The sequence below is a fragment of the Camelus ferus genome, chromosome 2, assembly GCF_009834535.1.
Source record: "Camelus ferus isolate YT-003-E chromosome 2, BCGSAC_Cfer_1.0, whole genome shotgun sequence".
NCBI lineage: Eukaryota > Metazoa > Chordata > Mammalia > Artiodactyla > Camelidae > Camelus > Camelus ferus.
The window spans coordinates 80,049,052-80,077,040 of record NC_045697.1 but is presented as its reverse complement, the minus strand read 5'-3'; the positions used below and the strand labels follow the sequence as shown (position 1 = coordinate 80,077,040).

The 27,989-nt window shown below is 38.9% G+C and overlaps 1 protein-coding gene across 1 annotated transcript in view; it reads right to left on the bottom strand.

Annotated features, from left to right (window-relative positions):
* ANK2 (ankyrin 2) overlaps nt 1–27,989 on the bottom strand; it is a 310,369-nt gene that overhangs the window by 20,542 nt on the left and 261,838 nt on the right. The window contains 11 exon segments of the mRNA XM_006174671.3: nt 479–6,733; nt 9,538–9,559; nt 11,482–11,514; nt 13,469–13,591; nt 16,991–17,116; nt 17,933–18,161; nt 20,821–20,917; nt 23,064–23,268; nt 23,582–23,793; nt 26,350–26,504; nt 27,494–27,592. Of these exon segments, the coding sequence (XP_006174733.2) occupies nt 479–6,733; nt 9,538–9,559; nt 11,482–11,514; nt 13,469–13,591; nt 16,991–17,116; nt 17,933–18,161; nt 20,821–20,917; nt 23,064–23,268; nt 23,582–23,793; nt 26,350–26,504; nt 27,494–27,592 (7,556 nt within the window).

Sequence of the window (27,989 nt, the reverse complement as noted above, 5' to 3'; positions counted from 1 at the left end):
GGAATTTCATGATATGTGAAATCTTGTACAAATGGCTTCCTAATGATCACAAAATTGTTAAGTGCAAGTTATTTTAAAGTACACAAAGAAAAAAAAGCAATGAATTCTCATAATATGAAACAAGACCAAGAATATTCATTTGTTTAATTTGAAGTTAAGCCTGGAACTTCAGAACAACAAAACTCAAAGCTTGCATGGCCTCACGTGCAGTGGCTAGAGAAAAGGCAAGACCCCCGTTGCCTGCCAATCATGTTTATGTTTTCCATAAGCATTCTCATTACTCAATCTTGAGATTGTTTCCACAGACAAGAGTATACAGAGAAAGCACAAAACACAAAGGGCTTACACAAACATAGTAACCACCACAGAAGGCTTAAAGAAAATGAGACACAAACCACCAACTAAAACAGACGTACAAAAAAACTATATTAAATTTATGACATGCGGAGCACAGGGAATCCCAGTGGCTGGCAAATACCTTCAGCATGGTCATGGCCATTTTCATCAGGGATGCGTTCAATCAGAGTCTCAATGGACTCATCCCAAATGGGCCTTGTGTCAAAGATGTCCTCGGGAAGTGAGTGCTCGGTCTCAACAGGTGGTAGATTTTCAATTACTGAAACTTCCAGGGCACTACTGCTCTCATCATCTGAAACTAATTCCTGCTCCCTTTCTGACTGTGTAAGTCTGTCCACTAACTTGGAAGCCTCATCACTAATCTCTTCAAAGAATTCTATGGAGTTCCTGTAAAGGTCAAAGAAGTGCTCCTTACTTTCTTTCGTGGGGCTCGTGGCCCCTCTGCTGGAAGATGTGGTGCTTTTGCTCTTTACTGGCAAGCGGGATGCAAATATCTTTGGTCTTGTGGCTTCTTCTTCTGATTCTAACTCAGCCTCCTCTGCCCCCTCTCCGCTCTCTGTTTCTGTCTCAACATAACTTCTAGCGTTTACTGGACTTTTGGCCTTTGTGTCCAAAGGACTGGCATCAGATTCAGATTTGCTTCTACTATCTGGTGCTCTGCTTGTCATGTCCTGTCCCTGAGGAGCCACTGTCTTCTGTAGAGATGAGTCTAGATGTGAAAGCTGCTGCTCGACTCTCTGGACGGGCGCTTTCACGGGGATTTTAGACTTTGGTTTTATTTCATCCTCTTTACTTTCCTCATCCAGGCTGGGTAGAAAATCTTCAGAAAGGGAACTCTCATACGCCACAGATGGAGGTGCTGAGGTTGAAGTGGGTATAGTCCTTATGGGGATTTTCGATCTGCTTTCACTGGAAGGCACATTCTCCATGGGTGCAGTAGGGATTTCAATGACTGATTTCTGTTCCTCTGGGGAAGAATCGGGAGAATCATCCCTATCTGAATATACAGACCTAGTGACTGTGGAAAAATCTAACTGAACTTGTACAACTGGTTCAGGGGAGTCAGGGCAAGCTGTCTCCTTCACACTGGACAGAGGAGGTGTATCACTCATTTGCGTAGCAGGAAGGTCCTCAGCCCCTGCAGAAGGAGCCTCTTTCACTGGTGTTTCCATGGAGGCTGAAATTTCCATTTCAGAGTTAAGTTGAGCCTCTGAAGCGGGTATTTCCTCTACTTCCTCACTCATGTCATCTGGGAGTAAGTCTGCTTCATCACCTGCTGTTTCTTTTGATTCTAAGAGTGCTAATGACTCAGCTGATGTCTCCAGCTGTGGGGACTCAGTGCCTGTACCTCCTTCTCTCACGTCTTCAGAGAGAGTCTCTTCCCTGGATTCTTGCCCAATTTGGAAAAAGTGAAAACTTTCATCTGTATAAGACCTTTTGGTCATATCAATGGCACCACTTCGGGTCATCTCAAACAATTTTCCTTCCTGAAAGAGAAATGGATTTTGCTCACTGGTTGGGGTCCCCTCTTCAGTTGGGGTCCTAGCAGGAGTGGTGTCTGGGGTGGTACCCTGTGATTGCTTGTCTACCATCAAACCAAATATCTTTTGCTCTTCCTCTTTTACTCGTGCCTCAAAGGCTGCATCATCCTCACGGATTTCACTCCAGGAATCAGAATCCACATCAGTTTTTGTGATGATGACTTTGCTTATCTGTTCACCAACGACTGTTGATGAAGTTGGTACAGTTGGCTTCGAAGATGAGGGGGCTCTATCTGGCTGCATTTCCCATGAGGTACTTTCTTGTTTGCATTCTGCTTCCAAGTTCTGGTCCTCAAAATTAGATTCTTTGCTTGAAACAGGTGTATCAGAGGAGCTTGTCACTACTCCGTCTTCAATAGTGGATGTAATAGTAACAGAATACACTTCAGAAGAGTGAGAACTTGTGGGTTGCACATCTGTTTGGGTTTTGCTTTCTTCACTAGAGAAGAAAGACTGGGAAGGAACATTTTCATAAGGGCTTATGATTTGAGGATCATAGATTTCATCAGTCTCTGTTGGGTTGGACACTGGAACATCCAAGGACGACCTATCTGTCTGAGTAGTGATGAATGAGTCTTGAGTGGAACAGTCCTCTGGTACACTCTCAAAAGCTTGGTCAGTTTTTGTGACCTCCATTTTTGTAGTAGAAGATGGAGAGACTATGTCGTCATCTAATTCTTTTCCTTCAGATGCTGGACAATGAGGCAAAGAGGACAAAGATGAAGAGCTCTCACTGGGGTAATCTACTTGTAGAGATTCAACTCTAGAAACATCAAGCTCTTCTCCTTCTGTTTCTCTTTCACCAGCATCTTGGAGAGCTAATGATTCCTTATGGATAATGAGCTGCTCACTGACATCATCACCAGTGGCACTGTGGAGACCTGAAGAGACCAGAGTGGCTGAGCTGCTAGGACTCCCAGCCTCACACCCATGGCCTTCGTGGATTTCTGGTTGATCAGCATCTCCATTTCGATCATCATAAGACATCTCTGGGCCGTCAGTGGCAACCGTACAACTGTCTTCACGTAAATGAGGTTCACCATCTTTTTCTTCTTCTGATTTACCTGAATCTTCTTGAGTATCTTCATTCATCTTAAACGTATACTGTTTGGAAATGATAGGCTGAAACTGTACTTCTTCAGGACTGGAATTTGAGTCTTGGCTGGATGGAAGTGGGGAAGGAGGTTGTACTCGAATAACTGGCTCTGATAAAAGGCCTGAGTCAGCACCTTTTTTCAGCTGTGTCAGCTCAGGCTCACTCTCTGAGGAGGAAGAAGCCTTCCTGCCCTCTGATGTTACTACAACAGGGACATCGCTTTCATCCTCTATACTCTCTGTATGTTTTGGTTCATCCATGTCTGCTGAACACTCAACATCAGGGTCAGAGGATGAAGAAGATTCTTCTTGCTTGGGTTCTTTTTTGTAGTCTCTTTTCTGCTTTGCTTCTTGTTCAAGTTCATCAAACGTTTTGATTTTGGTTACCATTTTAAACATTTCTTCTTCGGGTGTGAACCTCTTTTTCTCCCCATTTTCTGAGTCATCTTCTTCCGCACATTCAGGAATCACAGCTGGTTTTGGTGTGCCTGCATCTGTGGTTTTGGGTGTGACCTCATAGCTAATTTCTTCGGAGCTGGGGGTGTCAGGAGAAAGGGGGCTCTTCCCTGAGCTCTCCATGAGTGACGTCTGTTCAAAGCTGTCGTCCTCAGCACTGCCATCTGGGTCACGGAGCAGCCGGGACCGCATAGAGGCCACTTCTGTGAAGATTTCTGTTTTGGCAACGACTGAAGGAAGAGGAAAGTGACTTGGGAGAATTCCAGCCTTCATCTTTGGTTCAACAGGGCTGCTTTCAAGAGAGTCATGGCATGGAGATTCTTTCAGAGGACTCGGTTCCAGAGAATCAGGAGTTTTGTGTGAGGAATTATCCTCCAGCACAGGGCTGGCTTCCAGGGAGTCTTTGTGACTCACTGCAAATGATTCATCAGCCCCAGGGCTGAAGACCTCACTGTCACGGCTAGGGAGTACAAGTTCTAACCCTTGGGGACTTCTAATGACTCCCTGGGGCTTTGATTCAGTCCCTGGGTCTGTCTTGACAGCAACATCAGGCAGTGGTGATGTCTTTGTCTCATCTGAGGGCTCAGTGGTTGAGGACTCCTGAACTTTCATATCAGTTTGTGTCTCGGGGGGTGAACTAACATATGTAAGTGGACCTTCATCACAGGACACTTCCTCAGTCAGTCCTTTGGATGTTTCTTTTGCTAATGACACACCTTGACTGCCAAGGTAATCACTTCCTTGTTGGGGGCTAGTGTCTTTAGAAGGGTCTAGGGCGGCTTCCTTCAGCAAAGGCTCAGCAGAGGGCTCCTTGGCCCCTGTGACTGCGTCCCCTTGCCCTTCAGAGCCATCTGTAATGTCCTTTGTTGATGGATGTTCTTTTTCAGAGTGAATCTCTGGTGATGTTTCTAACTTGGTAGTCCCATTTGCTTCCTCAATTTGCTCCTTGCTTTTCTTTGGTGAGAAAGAAAGGCTTTCTGGGCTGGTCTCGGGGGTCTCTGCCAGGCCCTCATGCTTATAGCTTTCTTCTGAACTAATCTGAGGGGTCCCTTCCATCAGGCTGCCACATGGGGAACCTGTTACCCCTTCGTGCTTTAGGCTTTCGGAACTGCCGGCTAGAGCGCTGCTCTGTAGAGACAGAGCTGGGAGGAACTCATCCTTCATGTAATCCAGTGGGAATGTTGTGTTGAAAGGACTAGTGAGCACTTGGTCTAAGTGGAGCTGCGCCTTCTCAGTCTCTTCACTCTGGCAGAACTGCTGGTATTTGTCATTGTCTTCCAATTCTTGCTTAATGACATCAGAAAAGTCAGTGGAGGTTTTCCTGTTTGGGCTGATCTGGAGATCCATGTCTCCCTGTTCATCAGCCAGCTTTTCTTTAGGGGCTTCACTATCTTTATGACTTTCTCCTTCAGGTGCTGGATGAACAGGTTCAGGTGTTTTGTGGTTGAGCACTTTCTCCTCTCCAGCTACGTCTTCTCTCTTAAACCCTATGAAGGAAGCACGAACCGCTCTTCTGGACTCTGAGGGTCCTGTGACCAGGAATCTCTGGCCTCGTTTGATTGTCAGACTCTCTGTTTTCTGCATTTCTCTCTGGGTTACTACCTGCCCCTTTTCTTTTTCTACCCGAACTTTGCCTTTCTCTTGTGGCTGTTTTGGTTTGGCTGACTTGTGCTCAAAGAGTCCAGTCTTATGTTTGGATGGGTCCTGACCTGACTGGAAAGCTTTCATCAACTCCCGAACAGACATCGTCTCCTCGATTCTTTCTGTTTTTGAGGTGGGAGAGACAGGTGGTTGCTTGTCTGTTTTCCCAGAAGGTGACACAGGCAGGTGCTTCTCAGTTTTCCCAGAGGTCGATGCAGGCGAATGCTTTTCCATTCTTCCAGCTGGTGATACAGGCAAGCGTTTTTCTGTTCTGCCCGGGGATACTGGTGGATGTTTCTCTGTTCTCCCAGAGGGCGATCCAGGTGGGCGTTTGTCTGTTTTACCTGAAGGTGAGACTGGTGGGTGTCTTTCTGCTTTGGTAGAAGAGGACACGGGGGAGTGTCTTTCAGTTTTTGTTGAGGGAGACACGGGGGAGTGTTTCTCAGTTTTACTTGACGATGACAAAGGAGAGTGCCTTTCAGTTTTGGCCAAGGGTGACACAGGTGAGTGTTTCTCAGTTTTACTTGATGGTGATACCGGAGGGTGCCTTTCGGCTTTTGCAGAGGAGGAAAGAGAAGAGTGTCTTTCTGTTTTAGAGGAGGGTGATGCTGGGCCATGCCTCTCTGATTTTAGGGAGGGGGACGCAGCAAGATGTGTCCTGTGGTTTATCTTTTTGGGCACATCCTCTTTGCCTTTGACCCTGACAGGCAACTTGCTTCGCCCTTTCTGTTCATCTTCCACGCGTTTCTGAAGGGCCTTCACCTTGTCCTTTATGGAACCAATGGGAGTTTCCTCTATCAAAGGTGACGTAGCTTTTACGGGGGGAAGAGGCTCAGGGGCTAAACCGAGGTCTTCATCTAATGATTCTTCTGAACTCTCTTTTTTAAGTTCAGTTTTTTCTGCACTAGCTTGTAAACTATCCTCTTTTTGTTTTTGTTTTTCTTTTAATTTCCTTCTCACTGGCTTCTTGATTCCCAGGCTGGGTTTGGGCTGTTTCTGTGTACTCTGTGTCTCCTCAGAGGGGGCACCTTTCCCTTTGCTTTCAGAGCTCCTGTCAGGACCCTGGGACTCACACATCTCCCCTGCCAGGTCATGCAATGTCTGCGGTTGCTCTTCGTGGGGAGACTTGTAGGAATTTAGATCCTCAGTAAGGTAGTTCACTAGCCCCGTTGAGTCTTTCTCTCCTTTGACTTTGGTCTCTTTATCTATTCTAACCTCGACACATGGATATTCAGTGATTTCTAAAGGTGCTTTTCGCTTAGCCTCCTCTATTTCCTCCTCACTGATAATAACCCATTCCTCTTCCACTAATTCTCTCTCTGACTGAGACCTCGGCACACTGCCTTCACCTCTGGTGCAGGTCCCACTTCTCAGGATTTCATTCACTTTCTCTAAGTCCTCTTTTACTCGTTCAACAATTTCAAAAGGCTCTCCGGGCTCCTCCTCAGCAGCCTTCACCAGCTCCTTCACTTTAATGGAACCTGCCCTGTCAGATCCATCTGTGGTCAAGATGGCGGTCATCTTGATCAAATCCTGTTTCATCTCAGAAACTTCAGAGAGCAAGTCCGGACTCGCTAGGACAGGAACTTCATTAACCAGGTGGCTTTTCAGGACAGATGTTTCTGTAGATTCTGTCTCATCATCTTTGATGTGAATGAAAAACATTGAAAGTAAAATGGAAATCAAAAAAGATATTGGCAAATGTAATCAGGACTGAAACCACAGAGTGTCTTTTCCTGTTGTGGTGGGGGCACAACAACATGGGCTGGGAATGGTGGATCCACAAGGTCTTGGGATACAAAAGCAAAGCAAGGCTAACAACAACAAAAAAAAAAAAAACTGAAAAGGAAAAATGAGCAGGAAATAACTTGCTTAATTTTCTCACTTGTAGCTCATCCACACATACAACAAAGCTGTAACAAATAATCAAGACACACACACACAAAATCACAAAACAAAGAACGAACACTGTGAAATTATACAGAAATATCTCAAGATTGTTCAGATGTTACAGATCAATGTTGAAAAAAAATAAACATGGGAAAAAAAAGGAAAAAAAGCATTAGAAATTGCAGAAAGTTGATTTCCTCTAGGAGAAAGCCAGTAGTAGCAAATTCAGAATACCTTCTAATGATGTATATGCGTTCATTTATATGATTAAATATAAAATCATATAAAAATCTGAGGTTCAGTATGTTTACTTCCACCAACATACAATGATTATATAAAATATATCTGAATCAGCTGCAAACTGGCATTTCATCTAAGGGAAATTCACACCTAACAATGAAACAAACAGTCTTGTGCTGAGAGGCATGGTCCTTTCCTTGGAGCAACCTCCTTGTTTAGACACGTAATGGATAGACCAAGGAGGGAAAGAAAGGAAAGGAAAGAAAACCAACACAAACAACAACTGTGATTAAATTTATTTGTGAGTCCAAAGTTAAAATGTGATGCATGGCAACCCAAATCAGAGACAGTCACACAGGACACACGCACAGTTTATGTAAGCCAAGTTATTTCCATGCAAAGCAAAGGTGGAATAAAACTGGTGGGAAAGGTGGCCTTGCTGAGTTGCACGGGCAGAAGGATGGTAAGAAATTAGAACAAATATGTAAAACATTACTGTGGTGAAGTGTATTTATTTCCCTACAAGTCCGTCCCTAAGATGCTCAACACAGTATGTTCAAGGCATTGGTGGCAGGGTCTGCACCCATTAAAAGCAAGGAGGGAAACTCAAACTCTTTAGTATTTATTCATGAAAAGACCTTAGGAAAGAATCTCTTCCACAGAGCCCTTCTTTGGAGATTACTGCATGCCTAGATGAAGATTATTTTATGATTGATTATCTTTATACTAAAAGAAAGCTGAATGTGAACTTATATTTGAAATTTTTTAAATGGTCACAATACCTAGGAGTTACCTGGGAGAATCCTTGGCATTATAGCAGTACAGTAACTTTTTTTTAAATTAATGATTGAGCCAGATGGATGGGTTAATTTTTAATTCCTACTAACTTGGATACAAGGATCAAAGGAAAGGGCCATTTAAATAAACACCATAGCCCCAAAGAAGAAAGTCCCAAATAACAAAATCTCTTTTAAAAAAAGGAATTAATGAAGGCAATGATAATGTAAACTTTTTATAAACATAATGCCTTCTCTTGAGAGAGTCAGTATTTGTTGAGAAGATATACTTTGTGAAAATGTATATACAAAGATATGTTAAAATATTTATATTAGTAAATATTTATTCAAATATAAATCAATGAAAACATCCCAAATTTCAAATATTCTAGTCCTGAATAATGATTTAACATGAGAGTAAGGAGACTCTCAAGTAAAAGTATTTCAATAACTTAGTAGTAAATTACATTTACTACATTTACATTACAGTAAAATACATGAAGCAAGGACTTCAAAAAAAGGGGAAAAAAGCTTTAAGATAATGGCATAGGGCCTAATGACCATATTCAACATGGTTCTAAGTTTCCTCCTTTTGGGAACAGCACCTTGAAACATAGTGAATCAAATCTTAAAATGAATAAACATTAAAATTTGATTTTTTGTTTTCAAAAGCATCTGGGGCATAAAAGCAAGAAGAAACTTGAAAATTCAACTTCTTCCACACAAGCAGCTAATGAGTCACCAGAAACAGTCCAACAAACTGAAAATTTAATTGAATGGTACAAACCTGAAGTGAGTTCTAAGATAGCTCTCTTAAGGTCTGTAAAAACAAGTTCTCTCTGAACTAGATAATATTTAGGATTTGCATCATTATTTAAAATTAGCCCTATTAGGACACACTGTTGTGATTAGTAATTTCATTCAGGAGGTCTGAATTTTTGCTTCCTTGCTTTTTTTTTTTTTTCCAGAAGGTTTCCACCGAAGTCTGTTAGACCTCAGCCCTAGAGAAGTCAGTTACACTTCACCACAGTAAGAGGTGCAAGGGGGGAGGGAGGGGGGTGAGGGGAGAGTTAGCTTCAGCTGAGCACTATTAAGACAGTATCACTTTTGCAGGTGTAGCCTACAAAAATAATGAGCTCTCTACTGAAGTCAGCGTCGTTTGATATAAAAAAGTGATACTGTCACATCAGAGCTTAAAAAAATGAGATGACAATGTTGTGCTAACAAATGGACAAAAACGGTAGGGTGGGTTTCTAAACAAGCATAACAGCGATAGCGGGGGGTAACAGGGATATCCAAAAGAAAGTGAATGCTTGGATGAATAATCATTGCATTTTTACTGCTAATTAGCTCACAGATTTATGTCTTCATAATTTAACTGGCCAAGCTGCTTTTCTAAACATATATTAATGATTAATAAGGATAATATAAAAATATACTTATTACAGTGGTTAGTAATGGCAACTAGGTTGCATCTTAATTCATGCTTTTCTTTAGTGTAGCCAGCTTTCAAACAAACTCAATTTTTTTGAAAATCTTACTTTTTTCTGATGTCATATCGATCTGAAAGAAAACATACATAAATCGAATGGTTACAAGTAGCATCTTGTCTCACCACCCCTGATGTGCACAACAACCTCTTATTCATAATTATACACATGGGAGACACCATAAGCTAGAGGAAGGTCAGAGTAATTTGCTACAGTTCTTCCTGAGAATTTCCTTCATTCTCATGCTAACTTGAAAAAAACAAATCTCTTTCCTAGACACTATGAGTGTAAAGTCCTTTCTAAAATGTTACTCCTGGGGAGATATGGTCCAGGGAGTGTTTGATGTTAGAAATATACATTAGGGAAAAGGCCAGGGAAGCAGTGAAGTAGGTATAAAACAGTGTCAATTTAGTTAAGAAAAAGAAAGCAAGAACAAACAGCATGCCAGGGTGATCTGTTCTACAGAAGTAGTGTCATTATGAGTTACAAGCCAGAATTCCAAATCCTGAAAAGCATACAAACTAGATCCACTGCCCTGAATAGTGCCTGGAAATAGTCAATAGAAAAATCATAAACCTAATGTGAAAACCTCATTTGAACATATACCAAAGTTGGATTCATGACTATCACTCTGTCTAGAAGGTATGTAGGTATCATTTTGAACAGCTTGGGGATTGAGTCACCAACTACAGGAAGGAAACTGAGTATGTGAGACAAAGAGTGACTGCACAGTTAAGGGAAAGAATGGTGTCAGTCTTGTCATAAGTTTACTGTGTGTCTGGTTATACATGGCAGGTGGATGAGTCTATAATCACCCTCTTGTCCAGCTCCACTGCCTGGGTATCAGTTAAAAAAAAGTGAGTTCAAGGGCATTCTCTGAACTAAGGCCTTACATTTTAAGCTGGTGGATCCAAGGGTGGTTTATTATGTTTTCCTTTATGTTTTTGTATTTCAAATCCATCAGAAAAACATTAAAGAATGAAACTAGTATATTTGAAAAGCATTTACTTGCAGCTAATAACAATTCCATTTGTCTCAGAAATAGGAACCAATATGTTAATCAATTAAGTAGAAGGATAATTTTCCAATGATTTCTTTCATTTCTATGATAACATTTGGGCATTTTTAGATCTTTATAAAGGAAACAAACACGTACTTGCTTTAACTATCGAAGCAGATATAGTTCGAATGGCTATTTATTCAATGCAACCTCTCTAAGACCCATTTTCTTCATCTATGATATGACAGCACACACCTCATACGGTGATTGTGAGAGACCAGTGTGGACGGAGTACGTGGAACACTTAGTAAAGAGCCTACCTTATAAAAAGTGTACATGACCAGTAGGCTTCTGTATTATAATATTATAGTCAAATGGATGAACTACATGCTCCTGAAAGTTTTCTATTTCAGTGGTCCTCAAACTTTGTTTTTAAGACCACCTTTACACTCCTAAAATTACTGACGAGCCTGAAGAACTTTTTGTTACGCTTAACATATATAAATAAGTATCTCTATTACAAATTAAAGCTGTGAAAATGCTAGAACCCAGTATATATAAGAGCACATTCCAGAGTGTCAGGTGATGATGTTATCATATATAATGGAGTCTCTAGAACATTCTTGTGTAGCTTGTGAGGATATGGGAGCTAAAATGCAAATAATGTCTTTACTACTAAAGAAAGAGTTTGACCTGCAGGCATCTCCAGACCAATCTTTGAGAATCCCTGGGATAATGGTTTGGTCTTCAGTAGTTAGCAGAGAAATCTATATTATTCCATAAGACAGGTAACAATTTACAGGCAAATTTTACTGTCCTCTGAAATCAGTCCACAAGATGAGAAAACTGTCTCAGAGAGGTTAAGGAAAATTGTGACCCTTTAATTACCAAGAACAACTGTGTAACCCTTCTAAGAACAGAGCTTAACCATGTGGTCTTATTACTGTTTACAGCAATGACAGAGCCATGAACAAGTGACAATGCCATACAATTACCTCTTCCTCCTGTTCTTGATCTGACTCTGATTCCTTGCCGCCCCAAGATGCCATGCAAGGTGGAAAACAGAGAGCAGGAAGAGTAGAGAGTATTTAGAAGAAAAGATTAAATACCCTGACAAAAAACATCAACAGGCAAGCATACACTCAGCGTACTCATAATTTTTCTAACAGTTTACAGAAGACAGGCACAAAAATTAAAGAGGATTGATTTAAATACAAATAGTCTGTCGATTCAAGAGACAAAAGAACCAAGATGATAAATATACTCATTTATAGGCAAAAGAACTAAAATGATAAAAATACTAATTTCAGATGCTAGGTTATCAGCAGCCTCAGAGTTTGACATTTAACGAATTTGATGGCATATGTCTACCGAAGTGGTGATGGCAATGAATCAGTCATTACAGATATTGACTAAGACTGTTAAAAGCCACAAATAAACATATGGTGAATGTACTTTCAATACACAGGCAACATTTAGGAGTTTTATTATGATAAAGAGCTACTAAGTTCTAAAGCATATCTGAAGTATACAATGTTTGGCAGTTTTTTATGTTTTGAGTTACTCAGTGGAAAGTTGTCCTGGACCATCACAGCTACAATAACTGTGCTTGACAGAGCTTGACTGAGAAATAAAAAGTAGTAATGAAGTAAATGTTTTCTTTTATAGCACAGTGAAAGCTCACTGAAATCAGAAACAAAGCTCCTTCATCTTTATATATCACGCAGGTGGATCGCCCCAGCAGTACATATTTCTTTGTGCTGCTTATTTGGCATTCTGCTTCAGTGACTCAAAGTGATCAGCACCACAAACCCCAGAGTACATTCTGCATCACTGGAGTGTGATTAGATTTATGCTCATTTGGGTGGACATGCCCACTGCTGTGCTCTGGGTCTCAGAATAACGTGTACATTCACGTATACCAATACTGGGATTTCATTTCATTTTCATCATTTAGTAAGAATTTATAATGTTAAACATGATGCTACATACTTTTCTCTCTGTGACTGATTTCCAATTTATAAGAATAATTAAGAAAAAACATACTGTGGTGAATAAAAAGAAGTAGAGGAAACCCTTTGCTTTGTGGAGTCAAGAGGAGGATTTTAAATATAGTTCTTCTCCTGCACGTCTCCTCTACCACTGTTCACTCCACTCCCCAACCTCTAACACACACACTGACAGCTTGCTATAACCTCCTGTAAACTGCCATGTGGGAGATTTCCATTCAAAACGGATACTGGTTAAAAACTTTTTTAATAAAAGAAAAGTTATCCCTAACATTTAATTCATTCCCTTGTGTTCTTTGATTTGATCAGAGTGATCAAGGAATTCTACAGTGGGGAGAGGTCTGGATAGAAAGTAATACCTGTTGGTAGATTTGGGTCAGAAATTAGTGAATTTTTCCTTTCAACAATATTTCAAATTTACTCCAGTAACATGGGAGTCTTTTGTATACTAATCATGCCAAAATGGTTGAAAAATTAATTTGATATTCCTAAAATAATGTAGGTTACAAAATGAACAGACAATTATTTCAGCAACAAGGTAAAATATCATAATGTTGCTCTAGATTTGATAATATATAATCTCCCTGTGAACTGGTAATAAACAGAAGCTAGTGCACTCATAATGTTTTGGTAGGGCCAAATGTACTTGTATGATGCAGAAGGGATGTAAGAACATAATAAGTCAAAGACAATTATTTTATTTTTAGAAATTAGTTCAAAAAGTTAAATCTTAAATTCAAATTTTATCTCTTCCATCTCCAATATATATTTATAGAATTTTTTCCATCAAAGTGAATTTAATGTGAAATAAGGTAGAGCTACATTTTTCTGTACTTAAATGGAAACTGGACAGGGAATCAAAAATGACTGTTGCATGTGGTTGCATTCAGTCAGTATCTTCGCACTTGTTTATTCTACAGGATTTGAGAATCAATCCTATGCTGCCTGAATTGCTCTATACAGATTACAATACCTTCGTATAAATTGGCAGCGTGATGTTTAAGTTGCAAATAGCTTGATGCACCAGGCCTCTGGTAGATTTTGGCTCTTTCATAAATGATAGTCGTCCGCAAGGTTCCTGAGTTGTATCACGTACCTTGAAAAAGAAAGGCATACATGCTTCACCCATATATGACACATACCATTTATTTTAATGAGATGGTACTCAAAAAAAGCTAGGGAAAAAAATAAAATTCATTTGGTAATGCTAATAAGGTTTTGGAGGTGTTCTCTTTTTCTTTTTCTGTTATCATTTAGAATGATTTAAAATCATTCAGCTTTCAAAAACTCTGTGGTAAAATATACATAACATAAAACTTACCATTTCCATTTATACACTTATCATTTCTAAGTATACAATTCAATGGCATGAAACACATTTACAAAGCTGTGCAATCATCACCATCATGAAGAATTTTTCATCATCTCAAACAGAAACTCTGTACCCATTAAGAAATAACTCCCTATTTTTTTCCCCAGCACCTAGTAACCTCTATTCAACTTTCTGTTGCCATAAATTTGCCTGGTACCTGGTATGGATAGAGTTATACTATAATTGTCCTTTTGTGTCTGGGTTGTTTCAGGTAGCATGATATTTTTAAGCTTTATTCCTGTTGCAACATATATCAGAATTTCATTCTTTTTTAAAATTGTGTTGAAATATACATAAAATACCATTTTAACCATTTCTACAGGCATAGTTTAATAGCATTAAGTACATTCACACTGATGTACAATCATGACCCCCATTCAGTTTCGGAAAGTTTTCGCCTTCACAAACTGAAACTGTTTCCATTAAACAATAACTTCCCATTCCTTCCTTCCCCATCGCCTGGGAACCACCATTCTATTTTCAGATTCTGTATCTGACTACTCTAGGTACCTCATACAAATGGGAACACACAACATTTGCCCTTTTACGTCTGACTAATTTTACTCATTTTAAGGCTGAATACTATTCCATTGCATGCATATACTGCATTTTTTTTTATCCATTCATCTGTCAATGGATATTTGGGCTGTTTCTACATTTTGACTATTGAGAGTAACGCTGCTATGAACATTGCAAATAAGTGTTTGAGTCCCTGCTTTCAATTCTTTGGGAATTGCTGGAGCATATGCTAATTTTATGGTTAACTGTTTGAGGAATTACCATACTGTTTTCCACGGCTGCACCATTTTACATTCCCACCAGCAATGCATGGGGTCCCAGATTCTCCACATTTTCACCAACATTTGTTACTTTCTGTTTCTTTGTTTTTGATAACAGCCAACCTAATGGGTATGGAGTGGTATCTTATTGTGATTTGAATTTGAATTTCCCTAAGCAGTTGAGCATCTTTTCATGTGCTTATTGGCCATTTGTGCATCTTCTTTGGAGAAATGTTTGTCATTTTCCTATTTTTGTATTATGTTGTTTACAGAATGACTTTTGCATGTCAACAGTATCAAATATTAGCACAATTGTATAGTTATTTGTGGTAAACAGATCTATTACCCCTCAGCTCTTACTGTTCAACGTGGTGATCTGTAAAAGCCTATCTTTAATCAGGCAAAACAACTGAACCAGAATTGGCACAATGAAAGCCTTCAGTGGAGATCTTGAGAAAACTTAACAGACTCATTAAAAATTAAATAGAATTATCACTTCCTTTTAATTTCATGAATCTCTCACTCATATTCATTTTTGTCCCTCTTTAGAACTGGAATCTAAAATGAAACTTGTATATGTTACAGCCAAATTTCTAACTTGGATTAATATTTCCAAACAGGGACAACAAATTCATGTTACACTGAAGTGTCTCTTCAGATGTTTGCTGAATGAGTTATGAAGGTATATCCAGTCTATAGCTCTATCTGGGATAATCTCTTTTTTTTTAATTCTTATTTTTTATTAAAGTGTAGTCGATTTACAATGTTAGTTTCATGTGTACAGCAAAGTGATTCAGATATACATATACATACATTTTTTTTCAGATTCTTTTCCATTACAGCTCATTACAAGAAACTGAATATAGTTCCCTGTGCTATACAGTAGGTCCTGATTGCTTATCTATTTTATATATAGTAATGTGTATCTGTTAATCCTAAACTCTGGGATAATATTGTAGTAGATTAAGTGAGATCCTGGGTCCTTTGAGAGCTTTTATTATGAAAATTTGTCACTAAGAACTCTTTTGGCCTCCATACTTGTGATATCACATATTTTAAAAATATAAGTACAAATATTTAAAATAAATAATATTAAAAAAAGAAAGAAAGAAAGAAAAAGAAAGACTTCCCTTAACATTTGGCAATGAATAACCAGTTTTTCTACTTAATAAATTGGCAATTTGTCCCTCATTCTCTGCCTTAAACATCGTATATAGCTAAAAATTAAGGTTGAAATTGTCATTTTAAAAATACAAACAATCCAACCCCAAAATGGGCAGAAGACCTAAATAACCAATTCTTCAATGAAGTCATAAAAATGGCCAATAGGCACATGAAAAAATGCTCAATATTGCTAATTATCAGAGAAATGCAAATCAAAACTATCTTGAGGAATCACCTCATACGAGTCAGAATGTCCATCATTCAAAAGTCCATGAACAATAAATGCTGGAGAGGGTGTGGAGAAAAGGGAACCCTCCTACACTGTTGGTAGGAATGTAATTTGATGCAGCCATTATGGAACACAGTATGGAGATTCCTCAAAAGACTAAAAAGACTTACCATATGATCCAGCAGTCCTACTCCTGGGCATATATCCAGAAGGAACCTTAATTCAAAAAGATACATGCACCCCAGTGTTCACAGCAGCACTATTTACAATAGCCAAGACTTGGAAACAACCTAAATGTCCACTGACAGATGACTGGGTAAAGAAGCTGTACTATATTTATACAATGGAATACTACTCAGCCACAAAAAAGAATAAACCAATGCCATTTGCAGCAATGTGGATGGACCTGTAGATAGTCATTCTAAGTGAAGTAATTCAGAAGGAGAAAGAAAAATCCCATATGATATCACTTTTATGTAGAATCTAAAGAAAAAGAAAATGACACAAATGAACTTACTTAAAAAACAGTAACAGACTCACAGACATAGAAAACAAACTTATGGTTACCAGTGGGGGAAAAGGGTGGGAAGGGATAAATTGGGAGTTTGAGATTTGCAGATACTAACTACTAAATATAAAATAAACAACAAGTTTATACTGTATAGCACAGGGAATAATATTCAACATCTTTTAGTAACCTATAATGAAAAAGAATATGAAAACAAGTATATATATGTCTATGAATGACTGAACTATTATGCTGTAAACCAGAAATTGACACAACTTCAATAAAAAAATATGGTTGGTTTTCTAAGATTTCAAAATTTTATAGAACTGGCTTTAAAAACCATTGGAAATGACTGAAAAGCAAATATTCTATTCTCCTAAAGGAAGTCAAAGCTTTTTTTGGTCTTGAATTAAATGCTTTACAAAATTCCATATGTATATTACCTTGACAAAGAGAGGAAGTCTGTTTTCTTTGAAGGCAAAAAAACTGAATATATGATGTTGACCACTCTTGGTTAATGGCACCAGGTTGCCAAAACAATCAACGTAGATGGGTTTTCCTTCTAATACCTGGTGAGAATAGAGAAGAACAACACAGAATATAATAGCTTCAATTATTACTTGTTATTTACATAAGAAGTGGTGGTATTACCCAGAACATTAAAATTCTTATAAAGTGCATACAATAATCATTAAACTGCTGAGAAACATTTTGTGTTATCTGTGATAAAGCATGTCTCTTCTTTCTAGTAATGGGAATCTTCAATGCATGGTGGTATTTAATATTAATGTTCTCATTTCCACTCATTTATAACACTATGACATATTACCTCCCCAAACCAATAAATCTTTAAGTCCCAAATTTAGATTTCTTTCTGATTATCACAATGAGTCAGGTTACTTGACCTCAATATCCAAAGGTCCACACTGATGGAAAAATCTGAAATAAGAAAAAGTAATGTAGAAAGCCCGTATTTCACATTTACACAAAGGATATACTTCTTGAACTGTTTTCTCTACTGTTAAAGAATAATAGTAAAAAATCAAATAAATATTCACTTCAAAAAAAAAGAACAAGGAAAGATAAAAATCACATGTAAATCATTATATTCATTTTTATACACTGAATTTATCAATAACTCATAATTTTCCCCATAATAATCTTTAAAGAGTCCTTTTACCTCCTCATATACACTGAGACTAACCCTATAGAATAGGTTGAAACCAGCTAAAAATGGCTGATTCTAGACCTCAACCTTCTAACTGATCAAGATGTCAACTGGGTTTTTTTTTCTGGCTCTATTTATTAGATATTATTTTAAGTATAATATATTAATAAAGGTATAAAGAATATATTAACATAAATTGTTTTTTCAAATACAGTACCTCCACATCCCTGCTTCTGGCCACCTCAGCAAAGTTTTCTTGTTGTTCAAGGGTCTTATCCACTTTATCATCGGTCATGCAGAAACACCTCAACCTGGCTTCGATGGGGTCATGTGATTTGGCAAACACTACAAATTTGGCCATATATGGAACACAGATAATTTCTCTGTACACTTGTGATGCAAAGGTAACGGATTCCTGGATTTGTTGACAATCTATCAGCCAGAACCTATAAAATGAAATAAGGTCAGTTATCTGAAATTTAAAGTACAGTCAGCCCTCCTGGAGTCCCACAGATATCAAAACCCATGGATGTTCAAGTCCCTTATAGAAAATGATGGAGTACAGTCTGCCCTCCGTATCCACAGGTTTCACATCCGCCAATAAGGAAGGCCAACTGTGTGAAAAACAAGTCAGCTCCTTCAGTATGGTCAAAGTAACCATTAAATGCGTCATGGAAGAAGAAGGAAGCAAGAGAGGGAGATTATGGGAGAAGGTAAGAGGGCAGGGCAGAACAGGGAAGGGAGGACAGGTAGGGGACAGAGGGGAAGGAGGAAGAGGGTAAGGGGAAGAGAGAAGCACATACCAGGGTTTAAGACGAACTCTTAAATGCTGTATTGGTCATTTCCTTCCTTGGAAGCCCTTCTGAGCATTCAACCTTCTAAAATGTCTTCAGTGTTTTAGGACCTTTCAGTGGTGCAAGCCCAGTGTTGGATATTATGACAAGTATCTCACTGGATGAGTTTGTTTTCCTTGACTGACTCTCCTGTTCTTCATTTCATTTCCTGAATCTTTCAACAAAATCTACCTAGCTTTCCCTCATCTCATTGTTCTTTTCCAAAGAACTCTCTAGTCACCAAGGTTGGATTAACCCAACCAGGTTAAAAAAAAAAAGAAAACCTGCTTTTGTTTCAGAACTTCTAAATATCACTGAACAACTCAGAGAAGAAATGATTGGCTTTGTGACTAATTTATGATTTCTGGCATCAGTTAAATCTGTGGCACTGCTTGGCAACTTCTTTCTGAGCTCTCACTTTATTCAGTACAGTGACATTGCTAAACCTGTATGACACACCTGGAGCTTCCCCCTCACCTCAGGCCCTAAGAAAGGTAACTGCTGAGAAAGTAGAGACCATCAGATGGGCATTTGTCACTTTGCTATGTATACACTTCAAAGATTTATTACACATCCTCTTGCTTTGAAACCTTTCTCCATCAGTGATCATTCTCCTTCCCCTGACTCACTGCCCGTAATCTTTCAACATTCTGAGATTTCCCTATCTTCTTAGCCTTTCTTTGCTTCAAGTTCCAGAACCATCCCTCTTCTTTTTTAATTGTGGTAAAACACACATCATATAACGTTTACCGTTTTAACCACTCTTTAAGTGTACAATTCACTGGCATGGAGTACATTTACAACACTATGCAATCATGACCACTCTCAGTTTCCAGAACTTTTTCATCATCCCAAACAGAAACAATAACTTCCAATTTTCTCCTTCACCTTAGCCCCTGGGAACCTCTAGTACACTTTCTGTCTCTACGCATTTGCCTATTCTAGGCACCTCACTCACATGGAATCATGCAACACTTGTTCTTTTGTGTCTGTCCTATTTCATTTACTATAATGTTTTCAAGATTCAGCATAGTTCCTGGTCCTTGGCAAGCAGTTAATATTACCTTCCTCTTTATACTGATTCAATTATACTTTATTCACTTCTTCTTCAATTGTCAGGGAATTAAATTATCAATTCAATAAGTTTATAACTCCTGACTTGTTGGTCTACCCTACAAGACCTTCTGTAAATAAAGTTAAGGAACATTTCAGCATTGTTTCTGAATTACAGACTCCATTGTCACCATCTCCCAATACCCTGCTGCATCTTGGCATCTCTTTTCCACTTATATCCACCTGTTAGGTTCCTACCCATCTCATGAGGCACCTTTTCTCAGACATCCTCTCTGACTCCCCTGATGCAAACACCCTCTTTTGAATTCTTTTAGTACCTCCTGTGGACCTTTCCATTCAGAACCTGTCCTTTTCTGGCACGGGAGTGTAGATGCATGAGTGGCAGGGCGCATTGACGCACAGAACTGGAGACTCAATAGTTGAGTCCCCTGAGTGACTGGAACTAATGTGTTCACTGTTGTGAGTCATGCATCTATCTTTCTTCCCCCTGAATAAGAATTTAATCTTTAATCACTCTCAGCGGCAGTTTTCTCATCTGTAAAATGGACATAATGTCTCTTGCCCTACTTAAGTCACAAAGTTGTTGCAGTAATCAAACTAAAGAAATAGGAAAATGTTTAACAATCCATTAAAGATTAGGCAAATGAGAACAATTATTAATCAGTTGAGTTAGTGTATGCATATGCAATACAACTAGGTAGCTTCAGCTTTTTAAAGATGTGTGATACACAAATGGGTGATGTGTAAATGTGCTATGATGCATGTCACTGCAACCTCTAAACTGTTTAAGCAAACCATGGTATGCTTTGTGTTTTTATTACCATTCTGTTGGAAAAAGTAGGTCAGGCTGTTTTGTTGACATCAGGAAATCTATTATTCCTAAGACTTTTGGGAATGGAAAAATCAGCAATGGCTACTAAAACCAGAGTCTGGGTCATACCGTAGTAGCCAACAATCACTTATTTTCTTTAGATTTTAATCTGACTGGCTGTACTTTGTCATTGTGTTATCACTATTATATTTACTGGCAGGTCTAGTTTAAAATATGTATTATCACTATTACATTTACTGGCAGACCATATTTAAAACCAAACCAAAAAAAAAGTCACTTTTAAAGAACGTATGAAACAAAACAAAACAAAAGACGTTGAGGGGCACACAGTATCACAGTGGGGTTTTCTGTGCTGTATAACCATACCTGGCAGACACATTGGTTGTAAAGGAAACACATTCATTGACAAATGTTAATGGCGTAGTTCCTGTAATATCCTCCCACTGAGCAGGGGTGGTTCCACCTGAAATAATATGATTGTTGAAAAAAATTAGGCAAAACTCCAGACTCTGGATTGTAAAATAAAGTCTTTGTGGTTCTGGCTGTGTTCACCAACATAAACCTACCCACCCCTCAAGATGACACACTGGAAATAAAATGACTAAAAACTACATGCTAAAAAATGACACACTGAAAACAAATAGCAGACATAACATTTCAAGGAACTAAATTTAAGGGAGGTGATTTGAATAACTGCTTTAAATTACTAGGTTCTCTATTCTCTGCCTAACATTCTAAAGCTTTTATTGTAACTGCTAGGCTCTGAAGATAATTTTGAATTGTGAACAGTTGACAATTTAAAAAAATCCTTTGACCAACCAAGGAGCTGAATGCTTTGTTAAAATAAAAATCCAAATATTCTTTTGTTTCTGAGCTTCATATTTTATCTAATTATTTTCAAGAAATAAAATTTCCTCTCAATTTGCAACTGAAGTTTGGCAAAAAAAAAAATGCTTGGAAAATATTAGGAGTTTAATAAATACTGCAAAATGAATGAACAAATGATTGAATGCCAAGAGATGGCTTCTTACACAGAAAACTCACTATGGAGGATGACACTGACTTTCATTTGCTGAGAAATTAAGTTGGCATAGATTAGGATACAACTGTCTTCAAGCACTGCAGAAAACTACATGTTTGAGATGAAAACAAATTTTGACTCTAACATTTCTTAAAGAAGGGAATGAGTTATCAAACAAAGGTCATAGAAACTTATTCTAGGAGGCCACTAAAATATAAATTCTAAGCAGAACTATACAACATGACAGAGGAAACCAGAAAAATCCAAACACCTATGTTAACATATTTGTAAAAATTAATAAACTTAAGAAATTCTATAGTATGAATCCACCCAAAGACAGAGGGCTAGAATAACTAGATTAGATGATGTCTAGACCCCTGGTATCTTCATTTGATCATCTGCAAGGGCAGGGCTTGACCTAGACATTTTTCAACCTTACCTGTTTTGCATCCAGGTCACTATGTTGCACGTTACAGAAAGGTCAATCATATACACAGGGACCGAAAAGTATGGGAAAGGTACCCAGGAATGCTGGGTCACAACCAGAAATGAGTAATTGGGAAAGAGACTGTAAGTGAAGCATATGATTTCCCACCATTTTCATTTTAGTTCATGAATTTTAAAATCATGTCATATTATTAAACATATAGGGTAAAGTTTCAATGGTTTGCCATCATGAGTACAGAAAAAAAAAAAAGGGAGAATTAGAGAAAGGATAAAATAAAGGTGAACATTCTTGCTAATATGAAGGAGAAAGAAAAAAAAATTCTAACAACACCTAAGCAAGCAGAGATAGTTATCATTCCTCCTGACAACACTATCAGTATTTACTGAATGTCATTACCATGTGGCTATTGTTAAACAGGGAAATTATCAAATTATGTAGTTCCTAACACAGTGACTTGTGTGGATTTTTTAGCTCTCACCACTTGTGGTGGTATTACTGGGCAGAGATAACCCATGTTCTGGGAATGTCCTTCTGGAGTTTGGTCGTTGACTGAAAGCTATTACAAATTCCAACTGAAAAGATGAAAATTCAGTTATCATTAAAAACCTTCACTTTGTTTTTCCAAAGTTAGTTCAACAGATCAATGACAAAAGGCATAACCAATTCCTAGACGGAAAAGTTTGGTTTGAACTATTGGGTGTACTTAGTCAAGATGTTACTTATTTTTCAACAGATGTAAGATACTGTCTTCAATGAAGAAAAGCTTGGGTTTTGAGGTTTATGGGCTTAGGTTCAAATCCCAACTCTGCCAGATATTTACAGAATAATCACAGGTAAGTTATAGAACCTATCTCAACCTTGGTTTCCTTTTCAGTAAAATGGGGCTAAAGTCTCCTCACAGAGCTACTGGGGAAATTAAAATTCTAGTGCATATGAAATGTCTACAAGTTTGGCACACAGGCTTCATTTAGTAAATATTAGCTAATTTCCTTTTACCTTTTACTTCCCTAGTTAAAATGCTTTTCCTGAATTAATGCACATAACTCTGCAGGTATCTAATGACAAAGGTAATTCAACATTTACAACAATCTAAGTTCCTTCTTTCAGAACTTTCTATCACAAAAGTCATATGTCCCTCACCTGTTATGCTGCATAGTAATCTTAAAGTTGGTGCATCTCCCCCAAAACCATTCAACATGACATCACTTGAAGCTTTGGGGACAGGAATGGTCATGGTAATTGGCTTGTGAAATTTTCTTCTTCTAGGTTCCAAAGTGACTATAGGGCTGAAGGTAGCTTTGTTGCCTAGGATCTTCTTAACCAACTCGCTGTGCATAGGTTGAGCCTTTTAAAAGAAAAGAAAAAAATAATAAAATCAACCATAAATCTTAATATTCCATGTCAAACTTATTAAAACATTGCTTTTTATCTCATAAATCAGTTTGGTTGCTTCAAATACAGGAACTCTAAGTTTAGTACTGTTACCAAGCACCCTTACAAAACTTTCTGAGACCTAAGATCTCTAAGGGCAGCTTTTGCTCACCTAGGAATAATTTGATTCTTTAACCATTTAATTCCCTTTTTGAAAAGCTGATTTTTTAATCACTGGAATAAAATCCACGTGAGCTTAGGTTAACCTGAATAGGATGTGGGCCTACCTGTAGGCCTACGCGGATCCGCTTGGTTAGCGCCCCCTCCGGGAAGACGGCTTGCACCTGGGGCACCACCGTGCTGCTCAGCACGCCTCCCTCTGGGCCAATCAGGTTGCTGTCCTGTTTGATGCGGGACACCACCGCAAAGTACTGTGGGAAGTCACGGGTAATGATGCGGCAGATCCGTTTCTTTTCTAGGTCTTCCGGGCTATCCAGCACTGAGACAAGAAATGATGCATCTTCATATCGAGGGTGTCCTTCTGAAAGCATTCTAGCAAACTCACTGGCATAGTTAAGAGTGAACAGATGTGAAAGCAAAACACCTTTTTTAAGTAACAGGAACATTTCAAAAGCAAGGCTATCCTAATACCACCAAAAAAGACTGCCATCTTTCAAGACCTGTCCGCATTTAGTCAGCACGTCTTCTCTCTTTGTGGAGACTAGGTCTTCCCAGGGCACTGTGAAAGAAAAGCACCTAGTTCCAGATGCAGTATTGCAGGACTGCCTTTGTCAATGAGGGGATTTCAGGGCAAACCTGGAATGAAAACTAAAACTCTTCTATTCTTGGTTCAATGTGATGGAGAGGAAATTGTTTACGGACTCCTTTTCTTTGCAGATTTCAAAGTGAGCTCAAAACCCAGTTATTGTGGTTTAAAGAAGTAATATGGCCCTTTCAGTTCTCAGAGGAGTAGTACGAGAATAAAATCTGTCTTGGAAGGGTAAGGTTTGTGTGTTCATTCTAGTGGCATGGTTTTCTCTGAGATAGTCACTGTGAATATAAAAATATCAGTGATTATAAGTTCAGGGTTTCAATATTCCCCTAAAACCATTAACTTACCAAACAGATCATCTAGCATCAGGAGAACGGGATAACGGGCTCCTTATAAATTGCATTAGTGTGGATATGTAGGGTGATGCAAACAGACTGGTTTAAAATGTAGAAAATGTGAACTAAGAGGATCACTGAATTTTAAGGAATTATGCAAAGTTGCTAATTTTTAGAAAGTATTTACAATTCTTATAAAGGCATGAACAGCAACTATGTTTCTCTTAAATACTGAGTATAACTAGACAACAAAAGCCAAAAGTCCCAGGATCTGATCATACATAATTGAAGATTGATACACTGGCAAATACTAGCATAAACTTTTAAAAGAATGCATTTCCACACATAACGAACATAAAAATACATAAATCTGATACTCCGTTTTAAAACAAGCTTTTTACTCGTGTAAAAAGTTCTAAGAGTGGGTCCCCATCCAAGGACAAGATACTAGTGCTCACGGCAGCATTAATGACAAGTGAATATCTCAGAGGGAAATATCCTACTAAACTAAATGCTTGCAAAAGAAATGGTTCCAAGGAACAGCTAAATACTGCATGGAAAAAGCTTTATCAGTAAGAATCTTGATCTTTTCATCTTCTTGGAAGATACTGACCTATATACATCTAGAGGGCATAATTTCTTCCTCCATCCATCCCTTGGATAGGGTAAGCCTGGCCCTTCTTCTTATTCAACCTCAGCAGGGTGCAGAAAGAAATATTAAAGCAGCTGCTGTTGGGCCACACTTTACTATCCATGAGCCCCACCTGAAGCTACAGCCAGTAGCCCTGGGAGACTGAGAAACAGAACAAACAGCTGTACAGCTGTGTGTCCAGCTCTGTGCAAATGCTGATACACTCCCAGCACTAAGGCAAAGAACTTGCCCTGTCTGTGTACTTACATACATTCGAATATATCCCCGGGTATCAGGACTGAGACCTCCTCTCTGTGCAACCCAAAGAAGCCCAAGAAGGAGTGACCTCCTTCTAGCCAAACTAAGATATTTCAACCTGAGGCTAAGCGGCCCATGCTGGACTTGGGATTTACAGAGATTAAAGCCATAATGAAAAATAAGCTCCTTAATGAAATGTGTAGGTGTATATGTGAAATTCCACCCCAGCTATCTCCCTGTGTGAACAATGTGTAGAAGTCTAAGTGAACTTAACTTTCCTATCTCCTTAACAGAAAGTTAAAAATTATATTATCCTATGATGTGCTTGTTATGGTTATGTGTGTGGTTTCCTATAGAAAGCTTAGCACTTTTTATCAGTGTCTTGAATATCTAAATGTTCAGGATAGGCATTTTTCAAAACATACATTTAATATCTAGTATCAGTTTATTTTATTATGAAACAATAATATCTATTCTATCTCATGTTTTGGGTTTGAAAAAGTCTGTACTACAGATAGAGATAGGCTGTATCTCCTTATTAAAATGAGGTATTTACTATTCAAAGATTCTCATTTTCCTGAATGTAACAGAAGTAAGACTAGGCAAATATATCATGCACCCCAATGGATCACCACTGGAACATACCAGAATACTTGCTGAGGTAAAACAACAAAGGGACACATTTGTTGCCCAACCAAAACTTGGGTCCGCTCACCCTTGTTCAGTAGAGCCAATCCACTGACCCTGGGCTGTGGTGGTGAAGGAAAGTGCAGCCTTTACTGTAGACACCAAGCAAGGAGTCCAAGCAGCTAGTGCTCAAAAGATCCAGACTCCTTGTTTGGTGCCTGTAATAAATGCTGGACTTTCCTTCACTACAAGCCGGCGTTGGTAGATTGGATTTACTGCGCTCAGGAGAACAGACCCAAATTGGATTGGTAACACACACACACACACACACAAACACATGCACATACACACACTCTCTCCTAGGTCATAGAAGAATGTATCATTGCCATGCTTCCACTTTTGATTTCTCTTAAAACTTTTCATACGAAGTACCTTCATCCATGCCATTAAGGATTTCATTCAGTTCGTCCTCAGTGTATTCACAGTAATGCTCTTTCCAGCTGTCCCCATTCTCACTGCGCAGGACCACCAGTTCCCTCTCCTTTCCTCGAAGGGCAGCAAAATGAGGGATCTCCACGATCACAGGCCTGACACAGTAAGGCAGAACATTCAGTGTGGACAGGAGCTAACCAACAGCAAGACAAGCACCTGGACTTGGTCTGTTGCAAAGTGACCTGGAATTCTCTTTCTGGGGACAGGGACCTGGCGGGCCATCCTCCGGAGCCCTTCGGCTAGCAGATGGTCCCACAGTACTAGCACTCCACCTCAGGGGCACCCATCCTCAGGGCCATGCTGCTACCTTAAGCCAAGGATGTTTCCCTGTGAGTGCATGTGGCATTCTGGAACTTCTCCTTTGATAAATGTAAGTGTAACACATTTAACCAAAAGAAATGTCCATGCATATCTATGATGTGTGCCAATCTCCTAAAACATTTTCTACAAGGTGCAAAATGACAAAATGATTTGGGAGGGAAAATGGCTCATATGCTGCGTAATTGGATGTGTGGTAGATGAGATGTCAAAAAGTTGACTATTCGGGAACTAAAGAAACATGCACTCGTGGATTTTTTTCCTTATATTTTCCTCATTCGAGGAAACAATAGGCATGTGTACACAGTGGTGGCCATAACTGAGCTCCTCAGCAGTCAGCCCAGTGTGTCCAATGCCTATTATTATATTCAGGACCCACAACATGCATGGCCCTACTATTTTCAGGTTGCATTCCCTCTCCAAATTTAGAGAGGCTTTTGATTTTTCAGTCCAGGTTGCTTTGATACAGACTCCAAATTTATCATAACAACATCATAACTAGCACATAGGACAACTAGGCAGATCTCATGCTTGAAACAAAAATGAAGGTCACAGCACTTGAAGGGAAAAGATACAAAAACATCACTCAAAAATAAAAGTCACATACCACAAGGGTCAGAAATGGTCCACTAAAGATAGGTTATACAGAATTTAAATCATAGAGAGGGACATGTCATGGGCACAATGACAAAAAGAGAAATCATATTGCAGAAGAAGGAGAAGAATGGGGGCCAGCAGCCATCAATTTGTTTTAAGTCACTCCTACCCAAGGAATTTGGTTCCAGGAGGCCCCAGCTGAAGGATGCGGCTGACCAAACTTTCTCCCTCATTAAGTGGGGGAGGAGCCGTTGGCAGGTGAAGTTTACTGAGTACATCCAAAGCAGCAGTGAAAGAAAGAACATAAGTAAGCTTCAGGTATCGTTTTCCACAGAACCCCAGCATCACCAGCTGATGAACAGAGTGAAGTTTGGTTTCACACTGCATTCGGTTCTGCCCCCTCCATTGGTCACAAAGAGCGAGGAACAGAGACCCAGAGTGTACAATGGAGGCACGTGGAAGGAGGGCACTTGGGGGTGGACTCTGTCCCTACTTAGGTTCACTGCCAGGGCATGAGCCAAAAAAGGAAAAAAAAATGCTCCACGGGAAAGACAAAGCTGTTGGGAATATAATAAAAACTCTGACTCTGTAGCGAGGCCAGATGTTTTCATAGATATCCCCCAACAGATTTGACAATTATTAAAAAGCCTACAACGACCTGCATG